The sequence below is a fragment of the Magnolia sinica genome, chromosome 1 (genome assembly GCF_029962835.1).
Source record: "Magnolia sinica isolate HGM2019 chromosome 1, MsV1, whole genome shotgun sequence".
Taxonomy (NCBI): Eukaryota; Viridiplantae; Streptophyta; class Magnoliopsida; order Magnoliales; family Magnoliaceae; genus Magnolia; species Magnolia sinica.
Window position 1 is genome coordinate 111,131,551 of NC_080573.1, and position 15,663 is coordinate 111,147,213.

The 15,663-nt window shown below is 40.5% G+C and overlaps 1 protein-coding gene and 1 pseudogene across 1 annotated transcript; one reads left to right on the top strand and one right to left on the bottom strand.

The window, feature by feature from the left end:
* Positions 1-556: 556 nt before the first annotated feature.
* LOC131254018 (protein PIGMENT DEFECTIVE 338, chloroplastic) lies at positions 557-11,166 on the bottom strand. Its single transcript, XM_058255073.1, has 8 exons — positions 10,182-11,166; positions 7,401-7,475; positions 7,237-7,308; positions 6,877-6,957; positions 6,478-6,575; positions 2,641-2,766; positions 1,244-1,292; positions 557-1,131 (listed from the first exon to the last, which is right to left on the bottom strand). The coding sequence occupies exons 1-8, from the start codon at positions 11,073-11,075 to the stop codon at positions 973-975; spliced, it is 1,554 nt and encodes a 517-aa protein (XP_058111056.1). The 5' UTR covers positions 11,076-11,166; the 3' UTR covers positions 557-972.
* A 1,027-nt stretch (positions 11,167-12,193) lies between these two features.
* LOC131223341 (small nucleolar RNA R71) lies at positions 12,194-12,292 on the top strand (annotated as a pseudogene).
* Positions 12,293-15,663: the final 3,371 nt, after the last annotated feature.

The following is a 15,663-nucleotide window of genomic DNA, read 5'->3' on the forward strand; positions in this document are numbered from 1 at the left end:
CAACACCCAAGCCTAAAGTTTTAGTGGTATATTCACGGTTGCATTGGCCATGAATCATTTTAAAGCAAATGGGTCCGGGACCTATTACATGTCCGTCTTAAGAATATCACATCCGCTTTCTTGCAAACCCAAAATACCCAAATTCCAATCCTCAAGCACAGAATTATGATAGAATATTTTTTAAGTGAGTGTTTGGTTGCTTGCACCAAGTATCATGAAATTTCATGATATTCTGCACCAATTGATGGAAACCAAACGCACTCTTAAGTATATGAATTTTTTTTATTTTTTTTTATTTTTTTTGGAGGTCAAGATGGATACTTAGCCCATTTTCAAGAACGTGGGTATTATAGCCCAATACAGCTCTTGCCATTCTGACAAGATGACTGCCTGTGACTAGCCGACATTGATTTCTATTACAGAGAATGATAAAATAAACAACGGGAGCTGAGATTGACACCTCCCATCTCTTAAACACGCCCCTTTTTTTCTCTTATAAAGTTCATGGCAATCATTAACAGTGCATTTGGATGGAACGCAGCTATTAAAAAAAAAATTAAGAGAGCATAGATATCATTTCCCTAAATAATGGAAGAATAACAAACTAAGTTACTAGTGAAGGTATAGTAAAACAGGGATTACAGAATAAAAGAATAATATTTAAAATGGAAATGGTACACATCTGAGGAAAACAGCCCAAATGGGGAAACCATGCTCAGAGCTTGACCAAGCATGTGCTTGGATTTCCCGCATTGATTTTCAGATGAGACATGATCTCAACCAGCAATACATGGTTGCTCTGCAGAATAAAGAAAAAGAGAAAAATACCCTTACAAGCACATCAGCACTTTAAAAAAAAAATAAAAAATCAAGCGTATTTTAATCCTTTTCCACATACCCAGCTACAAGATTTGTAGGGGGGAAAATATACAATCACAATACGCTTCGTTAAGGGTTATTTGGTTCATTACCTCATTCGAATTTGAACCACTTCCAGTTTGCATATGATGAAGCTTCATCGTCAAAAGGAAGTACATCAGTTGGAAGGGCTTCTAGCTTACGAACCCCAGAAACAGCTGGTAGCTTTTGCTTGTACTTTTTTGCCATCTCTTCAGCCTCGGAAAACACTTTCTGTTTATTAAAAGAATGGCACACCAACTTCAATTCTTCGAACAAGAAGCAAGATTCAGAAATGCATAGTCCAAATCCAAAACTGGTGGGCAAGAGAGGAAGATTACGCTACCTCTTTGTTTGATAGAAACAGGCCAGGCTCACTTTCTAGGGCTGCGATGCTGTACCTCACAAAGTTAAAAACTATCATCAGAGATCTTGCACAAGTTGTGTTATGAGAGAATGTCCATTGTCTTTTTTGCATTGATAAAATTGGCAGCATGATAGAAGTTGAATACTCTAAATGCAGAGTCTCATCTAATTTAATGGCACAGCCGCATGAGTAGAAATGGTTATGCATGTCAAACTGAAACCTTCTTTAGAGGCAGCAACGGGCCAGTCAGCCCGCTCTGCCAGGCTTTGGTCGGGGGTTGGACCCATTAGCTTGGCTTGTAGTCCGGTCTTGGGCTCTTGGGCAAGGCATCTATGGCTCGATCAATTCGGGTGGGCTTGGGCTCAGGTCATTTCCACCTGGCCTGACTTGATGTGTACATGTGCTCTATCCTACAAGTATCTGTTCCAATCAATTGTTTAGGAAACACGTGCATCTTGCATATGGACCATTAGTTTTCATTTTTCTTTTTTCTTTTTTATAAATGTCTATTTCTTTGTACATGTGCAGCCCACCTGATCAACAGATGGATTGGGAAATTTCACTTTGGAAATGAGGATTTGAATAATATTCAGGCTGGGGCAAGGCCAACCAATTTTTCAGGCTCGAGCTCTGGCCTGCTAGGTTATGATTGGTCTGGGCTTGGGCCTATGGTGTCAGACTGGAGTGGGCCAAGCCTGGCCCAACCCAAACCCAGGCCATTGGAAATAAGGATTTGAACCATTCACTTTGGAAATAAGGATTGGGAACATTCATTTTCAAAATAAGGATTTGAATAATATTGGGGCCGCGCCAGGGGTAACTAATTTTTCAGGCTCAGGCTCTGGTCTGCTGTGCTAGGCTTGGTCTGGGCTTGGGCCTTATAGTATCGGACTGGGCAGGGGCTAGCCTGGCCCAACCCAAACCCAGCCCATTGCCCCCCCTCACCCATATGACACAAGAAATGGATAAAGAAACGGCATCAATTAGAACCAAGAATGAACTCTACGATGACTGAAAAAACATTTGAACTATTTTGTTCTCTCAAATTGGAAATATTTAGAATCTGTTGGTGAAAGAATACAGAGGCAACGCATTGTTCTCCTCATTTTCTTACCGGTTAGGGCAACCCTGTTTGTACAGTAGTTGCCAGACTGAGATACAGAAGCAAGAAAAGACTCATTTTTACAATTCCTGAAGGAATTTTGCAAATAAGAGAAATGCATGGTTGCTTTCAAGCTTGGAAGATGCATCAAAGGATCAAAGCATTGCACCCCTACCCTCATTTTTGACATTTAGAATCTGATCCTTGTTCGCTCACACGTATATTTTAGAGAGACAGAGAGACAGAGACAGAGAGAGACTCAGAACTTGCTCACCTGAGTGATATTTTGTCAGGAAACAGCGACTTCACCACCAGAACTTTCACCTTCTCACCCTCTTTTAGCAAGTCACTGACAGAGCTAACTCGAGCATGAGTTATGTTTGAGATATGCAGCAACCCACTGAAATGAATAGATTAGACTTTAGAGCATTCAAGAGAATATTCTTAGAAAGCGATGTCAAGAAGAAAGGACCAATTCAAATTGATTCTATTTACTGTTGATCCATGAAATTAACATGGAATGGAATTCCTAATGCACCAAAAAAAAATAATAATAATAATAATAGCTTGGTCATTTATAGTTAATTAGAACTCATTCTTTTCTATATTACACACCCCATAAGCTTTTGTGATGCACTTCTACACAACTACATATTTTGATGCCAGAATAAATAAACAAAACATGAACCAGCCAAGTGGCTAAACAAGCACAGGTCTGATCATGATTTTAAGACTCAGACAAATCCTATACGACTTGTCCAAATAAACTCAGACTCGGTCTGACTTGATCCGGTTCAATATCACGAGTCACCCCTGACTAAGGCGGAATGAGTTCCGTTGAGTCACCGAGTCTTTAAACCATGGGTCCGATAAAATTTAAGTTTTAAACCAAGAGTCCGAGACCATATCTATGTCACCCAGTCGATCTGTGCCAACTGTAACTCTTTTTCTCTCAAGCGATGTAGTACCAACTTGACAGTAACATATACATCTGAAAAGCAGTTAAATGCCAAAGATCACACTCTACTCCCTTGGTTCTTTAATACCACACCTTGATTTCCAGGCTCAACACCATTTATTCTCTTTTCCATTTTTCTTGGTGGTCAGAATTTTATTGTCTTTGATATTTGCATTTTCATCTTCCACACAATAATCATTACAACAAGCTATACCATTAAAGAAAATTACTAGAACAAGCTACTAAATTTTAGTTGGAGCAGGAATCTCTATGCTGGAAGACCAAGACACTGATGATAAACTGCCGGATCATTGTCCAACAGTTTAAGGGTTGGAAAGCAAGACGTGTTTAGAGAGGTTAACTGCTCAGCAGACATTTTGGCTGAGCCAGCTGATGAGACTTATCGGGAGTTTTTCTTCTTCTTCTTCTTCTTCTTCTTCTTCTTTTGACTAAGCCAGTTGATGATACTGATGCAGGACAATTAACCACTTGCTCTAAAAGCTCGAACTGATAGAACATGGCGAATTAATCCATTTATCTCATAGTCCAGACCCCGCATCACATGGGTTAGGACCTCGGCCAAACCCCCATCGTGGGCCCCACTTCACATGGATTCCGCTTCACATGAGCCACCCGCTTCACACGGATGGGGCCTGCCTCACACAGGCCACCCGCCCCGAGTGTGCCCCTGCATCCCACACGCAACCCCACTTGAGCCCGGTGTGAAAATGCCCCTGCATTAAATACTCAATGCCATGCTAAAACATGAGTATATAAAATCCCCTTGATTAGATGATATGCTATACAGCCATGCAGATTCATCCTGAAATGAGCTATCCCCAAGCAAAGTGCCTTTCCAAAATCTTATTCGAGGACCATCACAACATATGAAACGCCTCTCATAAAATCTTTGAAACATCCATCACCACCTTCCATATGCCCAATGCCCTATACAGTGACCAACCAGAAATTAGTCAGCCACCTACTTGGGTGCCATATTTGGACGATGCCACTTGTTTGGTTGTTCCAGAGATAGCTGTCCTCAAAACTGAATCTCCATTGCCATTTTCCAATAAAGCACGATTCATCAAATCAAGGTCTTTAATGCCCATACATCCACTTTCCCGCAGAGAGCAAACCATGTTCCATGCAACCAAGTGGGTTTTTTTTTTTTTTTTTTCGTGTGTCCTCCATCTTTCTCCATTAAAAGTCTCTTTGAAAATTTTTTGATACGGCGGATTACCCTCATAGGGTGCTGGAATAAAGATATGAAGTAAACCGCATATTCAACAAGGCAGCTTTAACGAGGATGATGTGGCCAACTAAAGAAAGGTATTTGCTCTTCCAAGCTGATAATTGCTTTTCTAGTCTCTAAATCACTGAGTCCCATAGCCACTTGGCAGGTTTAACAAGACGAGGCTAGCTGCCCGCTAAAATATTACAAAGACGTTCTACCAAGCTCCCTCCGTGTAACTACAAGACAACACCCTATGAATTCCTTCAGGGCATTTGCGCAAAGGGATACATAGATCTGATTTTTCCAACACTATGGGAACTGACTACTCCCTATTATCAAAAGACCTATTATTCTTTCCCATGCAAATGGGCCAAAGGATGGCTACACAAATTCCACAATTTTATCCCTTTCCCTTTGAAAGGGTATTAACTACAGCATTGAGGCTGGCGCTTTTCATCTTTTCTTCCACAGAGACTACCTCCCGATAAAAAAATTTAAAAAAAAAAAAAATTCAATAAATAAATAATAATAAATACAACTCCTGTAGAACTTAACATTCGCCATTTTCAAGTTTGGTTGCATTTCAAGTTTCCCACCTAACCCCAATGCTCATCTTGTCCAAGAGTCATGTTCTCAAACGATCTTCTCTAACATCTTCAAATCCAAGGGATTAGGCTATCTTATTAGCCTACTGCAAATATCACCAAAGGGAACACTAGTACATATACATACATACATATATATATATATATATATATATATATATATATATATATATATATATATATATATATATATATATATATATAAATCTCATCAATAATGCCTCTAACCTCCATGGACCCATGGTCCTCTTCAATGGCCACAGAATCACATTTTAAGAATCACCTTCAACAAAGAGATGACTGAACTTGTCTTTATAAAACCGAGAGAGAGAGAGAGAGAGAGAGAGAGAGAGAGAGAGAGAGAGAAAGAAGAAGAAGAAGAAGAAGAAGAAGAAGAAGAAAGGGAACTCCAAGAGAGCTTGAGCCTTGGATCCATTGGAACGTTCAAGTCAAAAGGATCACAAGAATATCTTCGCATTCCTAATAACTAACAACCCTCACGCTTGCAACAATCTGTCATCAAATTTGCTTAGCTGTTAAAATGGAAAGGTTAAAAGAAACAAGAAAAGGAAAAAAAAAAAACTCAGAATCTACATTGAACAAATCATCCAGATGAGCCAAATGCTGCTATCTAACACGTGCTGAAATTAGACACACCGTGGATTTAGGTGTGCCCCTTATGGATATCTATCTTGAGCTTATTTCCTGAAATTCTACTACCTTCATGTGGCACTAAAGTTCCCCTCTAAAAGTAGCGGCCTTTGCTTGGCTGGTGGGAAGAAGCATGGTCCTAAAAAAACTCCAAAAGAGGTCCATCCATGATTTTGCCTAATGTTTGCGTCATGTGCATGTGGGATGCTAAGTCAGATTTTATGGATTGGGCTTCTAGCTCCAAGGACCTTGATGCATATTCCTTTTTTTCTTGATTGAGCCGTCATGGTTGCTGTGTTCCTGTGGCCCTTTGGCCATTTTCTTTTGTTAATAAAATTTCATTTAACTTTTGAAGGACAGTAACTAATTTGTATATCTTAGTTAACATGTAATATGATGTATACATGCAATGCATTCGATGCAGATAAAAGATATTTTGAATATGAAAGAATTGACTAACCCTAAAAAACAATGTACAACTGAGTATACACTCGTTGATAGAGTGGAATGGCAGAACAGGATTTGTGTTCCCGACTCCAAGTAGTTGAGATGAGGCTTAGATGATGATGATGGTAATGAAAAGTCAAGCTTGGGCAGTCTTTTATAGGTAACTAACAGCACTAGCTAGATTTCCAATCCAAAGAAGTAGGCTGTACTCACCTTCTATTAGTTTCGCCTATCCTCACTTGTGCTCCAAATGGAAAGATTTTGCGAATAGTCCCTTCTAGAAGTGTTCCTTCTTGAAGGTGTAACATGTCCTGCAGTAGTATATGCGTAACTGAATTTGTTAATAGAAAAGAGAGAGGAACGAACCAAACATTTAGCTAAGGATGGGGTGGCTAGACCTCTGTTTCAGGGATGTGTATCCATTACATTGATGGTTTTCTTGTAAATTCTTTTCTAATAACTTCAATTACTTGTTTGATTTCCAATTGAAAAATAATGCTCAGAAGTGATCCAGCTAGAGGAGAAGCTCCTGCAGTTGCATGTGCAACTTAGGAACAAAATACAGGATCCAAAACCAGAGGTAACTAAATGGGTAAAAGATGACGAACTCACCCAAGCTTCTCTCTCGCTTATTATCAAGTCATTACTTGATTCATCGATTCTACTAATCACCACGAATATCCGACGACCCACCTGCATGAAGAAGCAAATAGTATCAAACGAAACATATCGAATACCATGGAGCTGAGCTAGCCTATCAGCAAATATAACAATTAAAGAACTCCCAAGACTAAATTCGGTTGGAAATGTGATTGCTTAAAGGTTTAAAACATGCAGGTTGTCAGAAAGAAATGTAAGGAAATAGCCATACTTTTTCTTCTTCTTTTTTTAAAGTGTAACAGCAATACGTGATATTGAAAAGTAATAAGATCGACTTCTGCAGGACAGACCAGCCAAGGAATTTTGATTTACATTTTCTTTCAAATCTGTGAAGTTATTTACTCTGTTCATCAACTCTGCTTTCGGAAGGAATGCTCGCAAACCCTGTAAGCCAAATTGTCAAATAAAAGTGTGATATAAAGGAGATAATGCCCAAGAAATAGAGCTAGAAAACAGAACAGTGAATGGACACATACCTCAATTCTTGTAAGAAGACCACCTGTATTCCACTCTGATATTCTAACTTCGATGGGCTCATTTAGTTGCTTTATCTGCAGGGAACAGCATGGGATTTCAAGAAGAAATACAAAACGATCCGCCTTTTTCTTTTTCCTTTTTTACAAAATGATCTATCTAGCAACATGCTCAAGTAACATAACATGGATTTCACCCTTGACACAACTTCAGTGACATATAAATATAGGATTTAATTAGGATCGATAATTTATGAGAGCGGAGAGATTGAGACAGATGTTACTGATAGAATTCAAGCTGGGTAGAAGAAGTGGAGATGTGCCTCTGAAATTTTATGTGATCGCTGCATAGTAATCAAATTAATGGGAAAATTTTATAGGATAGCCATAAGATCAACCATGCTTATGAGACAGAATGCTGGGCAATTAAACAACACATGTTCATAGGATAAGTGTTGCTAAAATGAGGATGTTTGGATAGATGAGTGGCAAGACAAGGATAAAAATGAATGAATTCAAACGATTTAACAGGTAATAAGATAAAGGAAAGTAGACTTAGATGATTTGGCCATGTGAAACAGAGACCCAGAACTACGCCGATTAGGAGCGAGTTGGTTCCAAGTTTTTTTCTTTCTTTTTTTTTTTTTTTTTCGTTTGAAGGCTAAGTTGTTTCAAGTTGCTAACTCCAAAGAAAAAAATAACAATTGCTAGCCGCTACTCTCAGAACAGTGAGACTGGTGCTTGGTGTACCCCTTGTCATTGAGACTTATTTGACGAGGAATCGAGTGATTTCACTATGCTACTGGAGCACCTACATAAATATCACCCAGCTTTGGCCTTGGAGGATTCTGTGGTTTGGGAAAGTTCACCCATCCGGGAAAAAAAAAATTGTTCGATCTTTCTACCATTGATGCGGAAAGTGTCGGATGTGAGGAGAGCGGAATTTGCTCATTGCTTTTGGTTCTACAGCACTCCCCCCAGAGTGGTGGCTTTTGCATGGTTGATAGGGAGAAAAAAGATCCTAACCATAAATAATCTCAAAAAAAAAGGCCCATGATTCTTCCCAATATTTGTACTATGTGCACGAACAATGCAGAATCGGTAGATCATTTCTTCATTCATTGCCCATTTGGGTAGAAAGTGTGAAATATTTTCTTAGAAATTTCGAAGTCAATTGGGTAATGCCAAAGATAGTTGAAGTGGGCTCGGCACGGCAGGAGATAGGAAAGGAAGAGTCAGTGATATGGCTAGTTTTGTTAGCAGTTTTATGGAACATATGGGGAGAACGCAACATATGTTGTTTCCTCAACAAAAAAGGATCTTGGGAAGAAATAGTTTGGAAGACTAAAAGGGAAGTGTTGGAAATGTAAAAGCTTGTCAAGTTTTGTCTTTGCTCATATTGTAATTATTGGGGTTGTATTCATTTCCACAATGACAAATGTCAAAGCGGCTTTTTAATAAAACCAAATCAGTTATCCGTCAAAAAAAGTTAGTTGTAGTTGAAGGCTCTAAAAGGGCAAAGGGAATGCCAGAAAAGACGTGGTGGAGGTAATAAGAAAAGACAGTGAAACTGAGGATATGATCCTTGATATAGTGGAATGGCATAATAGGATTCGTGTAGCCGACCCCAATTAGTTGGGATAAGTCTTAGATGACAGCGATGATGATTTAGGGTCTTCTATGTATGGCAATACATGGCAGATATTAAAATAAACAAAAGGCTTAAGAGGGGTGTGTGTGTGTGTGTGTGTGTGTTTGTGGGGGGGGGTGGGGTGGGGGTTAAATACTCTTCATGGACATGTGTTGGACTACGGCCTCAGATTGAGGGAAAAAAAATGTGTTGGACTAGCTCTTTTGTGCATTCCTGCTGGATTCTAAATGTGTTCTACAGAATTTTAAACTCTATTTTGAGCTTGGTTATCATGCTGCTCTTTTCTCTATTTCTTTTGTGGATTTTCATTTTGTTGGGGATTATTGGCAAAAAAGAGGGCTGTTTGAACAAGAAGCCAGCCATGGATTCAAAAAATTAAAAAAATGAAAATTTGCGCTCAACTCCATCAAGAAAAGCACCCAGAAACAAGGATTGAATTAAGAACAGGATCATGACAGCAGAGGCTAACCTACGTGGCCATGCCTTGTGATACGTAAATTTTCAGACAACAATCCATTGAGTAGTGTTCTAAAGATAAAATAGGACAAGATTCATGACATCAGATGTCACAAATCCAAATCGAACAATGGTGCCCTCTAATCAGATGGCAAGAACAGTGAAGCTATGTTCATTGCTAAACCTATGTAAAGTCCCAAAACATGGTTGTGTGCAGTTGCATGCCAGCTAATCCTTTGCTACAAATGATCGCAAGAAAAACAGGTTCAGTCACAAATCATAGGTTTCTGGAAATTTAAAATGACTAGTCCTTTGGTTATCTAAGGGTGCTTTTGAATACTACCTTGAACTGGATAGCAATAACCCAATTCAATGTAGAATAAATGACAGAAGTGGGTTGGCGTCGTTTAATTCACAAGACCAAAATCTAATAGTTCCATGCATTTCAAGATGGACTTGGAACCATTGCAACTTCAATCCGGGGTTATGAACGGCCTGTGGCAAGAACTGCTTCCCTCATCTCCCTGTACCGAATTGAAGTACTTCAATTCAGTTCGGTTGAGCATCCAACACAACCCAGAGAAATTTAAACAACCCGCCGCTAAAGAAATCTCAATCATCAGCCAATTACCCAAACTACAAAATCCACCCAAAGCAAATAAAAGTGAGACGAGAACCTGCCTCACTCGATGCCATGCGACCCGCCTGAACATCCGCCTTGTAGAAAGCAAAGGCCTCCCACTCAACGTCCGTCCAAGAACCTCAGCAAAAAGAACTGTCCCCACCTCAACGACAGGCCGCCCGCTCACTGATTCCCCACTGCCCAATGCCTCCTCATCATTAACAATCCCAATCTTCCCGGCCACCATGAACTCCTCCGCATCCTTCTCCACATCACACAGAAGATTAGATACCTCTTTATCATAGAGCGGAAGCACTTCCTTGGTCAGCATCGTGCCTAAAAGATCTGCTCCGACATTCACATCAAGCTTGTTTTCGTTCCCAGAAACAACAACACCAACAACCAAATCACCGGGCTTCGGTTCGTAATATTCCACACTGACCATCTCTTTCAGATCCATTTCACCCTCATTCTCGATATCCTCGGTCGCAACCGATTCACTCTCTTCTTTGATTTCTTTCTCTTCTTCCTCCGAAGAATCTCTAGCCTTGAAAAACTTCAAGAACGGCGCCAAGGCCTCGCCAATCTCTGGCTTTCGGGTTTCAGGAACTTGGTCTTCGACGGAAGTATCAACTGGTATAGGAGATGGTTTTCCAAGCAGTTCGAGCTCTGTTTCTTTTGGATTCGGGCTTTCGGGCTTCACGGAGACTTGGATTTTGGAGGTTCCGTCAATCCCGTCGTCAAGGGAGGAAAAGGGGATGTGGGTTTTGTTGTGGAATGGGGGATGTGAAGTGAGAATTGGAATTTTTGGAGCGGGAAATATTGGATTTTTTGAAAATAGGCGTTTGGGAGATGCAGAAGTTGGGAGGTGTATTTTGGGAAGAGGGAATTGGAGAGGGGAAGAAGGGGAGTTGAAGAAGCAGAGGGAGTTGCAGGGATGGCCGGGCATTTCTTCTTATCCTGCGCACCTCATGAAATTCTTTTGAGCTCTCTCTCGCTCTCTCGCTCTCTGCTTAGAGAGCTGCTCGGTGCTGACAGCATTTTATCTCTTTTGAACGTTTGGGTGGAGTCTAACATGCGCCGGTAGCCGTCAGCTGTAGGTGTGTCAATGGGCTGGGCTCGGGCCAGCGAAATCTGCTTTTTAATAGGCCAGCCCGACGGCCCTGCCCAAAATAGTTCAAAATCCGGGCCGAGTCCTAACCAGGCCTGGCCCATTGACGACCCTGGTCAGCTGGGAAGGGTTATCCAGGTGGTCTGGCTGACCAGGATAGCTAATGCTCGTGCAGTGAAAATCTCCACTTCCGTAAATAGCGCCAACAGCTTTTGGCTAAATCTAGTCACTCGCATGTGATCTTGTCCTTGTGGCATACCAAACTTGGAATTTTATTACTTTCGGGCAGGGTATATATATCAGCGAGCTTATTATAACCATTGTGTCACATATTAAATACATTTACTAATTAAAGATATTAAAGTTAATTTAATAATTAAATTCAAACCTACGTAAATATACTATGCATAGCTACATTTGGATTAAAGTTGATTCTAAATAGAGGGTGTCAAACATAATAAGAGGATTTCAAATATAGGGAGTTTTGAATCAGGGGTTCCAAATCCACGCTCCTAAACGGACCGAAGGGTTCTCTAGCTGGACCGTACAACTATCCATAGATAATGAATACTTATTTGGAATGTGGGATTACGTAGTTTGGAGTTGTGTTTCGTCTAATACAAATTCTACCGAGAGCTTGAAAATAATCAGAAATATTAAATTAATCCAAATTCCATCCACGTTTGAAAATGATGAGAAGGATTTGATTGATCCAAGTATCATATCATCTAGTCCAAGGAAAAAAGATATTGTAGGATTTGCAGTGGATTTTAAAATCCACTACATTTGTGGACCCACGTTGATGCATACATTTTATTCACGTTGTCCATCTACGTGGGTCCCACACATCATCAACATTTTTATTTATGAATTCCCCATTACACATTGTCTTGACCAATTAGCACATGGAAGATGTTAGACCATCATAGAAAAAGTGTGTAATGCGCCACGTTTCAAAACCATATTGTGGGCATGAACTGACAAGATCCTTAAACCGCTCCCAACATTGAAAGAATGTTTCATCCTCCTTTTGGGCGAAGTTCATGATTGACTTTCCAAGGGTGGTTGATTTATGATGTGGAAAAAATTTCTTTATGAACTCCCTAATCATGTCATTCCATGAAAATCGGGGGTCGAGTAGAAACCCAACTCCCGAGTTCCAACACATCACTTATGCAACATATTTAATGATGGTTGTATGTTATCTATATTAGTGCATAGAACATGAATGAGATTAAGCCAAAACAGCAAAACATAATCCATGGACAATTGTAGTACGCAAGCGGAAGACTGAAACGAATATGTATAACTTTATAAACCAGTATAGGTCTCCAAAGTATGTATGCGTTGCCAAGTCAATAATTACAAGTACTGTTTCAAAAGACAAATTTCCAAAAAAAATTGTGATAGTCCACAAGTATGACCCTGAAGCCCCGTCGATTAGAGCAATCTATATAAACCTGTCTGAATACTGCATATATGAGAAAGCATCTTCATCGTCTGCGAAGTCCGTCTCTACCTCATCAGTCGGGTCTCCATCTACAACTAAGACAGAGTCTGGTTGGTGTTTAAAACAACATCCCGTAACGTGGGAGTGAGTGATCAACTCAGTGGAACAATAAAGCAAAGGTTAATATGTTCTCAATTCAGTCAAGCAGTAATGATAAAACAATACAATCAAACATCCCTAAGTACTCTAATTAATGCAAGAATGGTATGTATAAATGATGCATGCCCTCGCCTGCACTCCCTCTGCGATCTTCATCTAACGGTCGCGCATGTCAGTCACTTCCTCGTGCTCTCTACTCAACGTTAAACGACACATGCAGTTCGGTGCATGAGCATGATTACCAAGTTCATATTAGTCCTTTTCATACAGCAAGATTAGGAAGCTAAGGTACCTCCCTTATATCAATTCTCAAACGATGATCCATTCTAGGGTCGTCAGTCCTAGTAAATCTCATACGATGTTATGGTTCTAGGTCGCTACAAAGGGCTCATCACCTTATCAGTGTAGGCCTAGTTTGTACTCTTGTTACTACGGAAAGGCTCGTCGCCTCTACACAGTCTTAGCGTACGCTCGAGGTTACTACAAAAGGCTTGTCACCTTATCGGTGTAGGCCGACAGCTTGAATACAGTGTCTCATACCACCGTATTCGGCTCACTAGGCTTTGTTGCTCAATGGACACTACGGGGAGGCTCGTCATCCCAGCGTAGGCCGACAGCTCGGCCACGGTGTCACATACCACCATGCCCGGCTCATGAGTCTTAGCGGATCGAGGTACCAAGGTTAAAGGGGTTTTCACTAGTGAGTTTGGTACCTTAGATTCAAGCAGTAGCGTCCATACATGGTGAACATACAGGTCAATCGAGATACTTGACGAGCTCAATCGGTACGAGCCCACATCGAATTGATGGACATGAAGTGCACGAGCACTCCGTGTGACCTAACCACCGTCGACAACTGAAGTACGGCTCGAACTCATCGAACACGTCCTATGGGGCGAAAAACAACCTCAGCCACCAACTCAGGACCTGTTACCAATTGCCTAGACTATATCGTAGTCCCAAACATATCCAATTCCAACAAGTATTCGTATGAAATAGTCAAAGCAGTAATAAACACATAATTCCAATCCTACAACCATTTGAGCATGTTATGAAGTACAACATACATAGGATTTGAAACATGCGCATTTCATAAGTAAAAAAGACAATATAATATAAGTTGCATGGAGGAAATCATACACATAATCAAGGTAGTTAAGAATCTTATCTTAACACTCATATAAAGTACCTGATGCCAAGTGCTTGCTCATTCAGACATTTTTACGAACACTTAGAGTACACCTTTTTAACATACACAATGTATGTTGGGCATAACATATACTAGGGCAAATCTTTTCGCCAAGGAGTTGTTACACATACAACTAGTATAAACACACGACAATTAATCATGACAAACACACTTTCAAATTTCATACATATACGATCCTTTCTACAAATACATGGAATACACTAAACTCAATATAGTTCATATATATCTGAAACGCGAAACAAACATCACATTTGGCATGTGAAATAGCACCCACATCAGTAATAAACCATTAACCGATATTGAAAGCCTTGAAAACCATAACCTATACGTTTATAGTCTGCACCTTTCGCCGGTAGACTCGTAACGAACTCAGTTTGAACACTAAATCCTCGTCTACGGCACAACGGCTACCTGAATCACGAAATAGATCAGTTATTTCATCGATATCTCTATTTAAATTTCTAAAACAAGATTATGGTTAGGATTCCTTACCCAAGTACGGAATCGGAATCGCCTGTATAGCGATACAAGGATGGTGGTTAAGCAAGTGGAGCGACAAAGAAAGATCCCGACAACTAACTCCCACTCTCATTCTCACTTTCTCTCAATTCCCTTTTCTTTTCTCTCCTCTCTCCCCTAGGGTTTCTCAAATTCGTATGAGGTGAGAGAGAGAGAGGGTTTAAGGTCCTTATATAGGCCCAGGACTGATGGAAATGGCCCCAGGGCCAAGGTATACTTAGGTTATATCCAAAGGGCATCTGTTTCAGCCCATCGGAGCACTTCTGGTGGCCCTTTTTCCACATACGGTCAGACTTAAGTTCCCTGACCATGGATCTAGGTCAGGCTGAGTTTTCGCTCCGATCAAGTTTACAGATCGACCGTGGCAGACCAGTTTCAGTTCAACGGTCATCGTCACTTGATCGGGGCCACAAGTACATTGCCATGTATGGGAAATTTCCCTTGATCTAAGGGTGTATTTGGGTCAGATTCTGACAGTCTGAATCCTTGTATTTGGCCCGCAAGCGACACGACTCAGTTTATTTAAATTCGAAATTTACTTCTAAATATATTCACGTTTCTCACACACTTTGCTCCAGGCTCAAGTTGTGTATTTTTAGACACAATTAGGACTTGATTTCCAAGAGGGTTGTCAAGTCCAGTAATGCGGTCATAGCCGTATGGTTTTAGGGTAATTAGACTTTCGACCTACGGTCCAGGTCCGATACGGAGTTTCAGTGTGCTCCCGAGAGCAAACGGGATTAGGGATAGATTCTAGATTTCAGGGTAATGTAGCGTCAATGATTCTGCATGTTTTGGGTCTTGCAGATCATATTTAAAGTGATTAGTGCTAATTTCACAAGTACTCTAGTTTAGCACTTGCTAATACTAGCCTAATTTCTAAAGGATTTGGTCTTGGGTGATTTCTGCCTGAGGTGATACTCGGGTCCTTATACGGATTTTTTCGAGACGTTACAATCTACCCCTCTTAAAGAAAAATTTCGTCCTCGAAATTAGTATCTTTTCATACTCCTCGAGAATCTGAGGGTAGTTCTTTCGGACCTCGGCCTCCGTTTTCGGAGTAGCCTCTTCCTCCATGTGATGCGTCC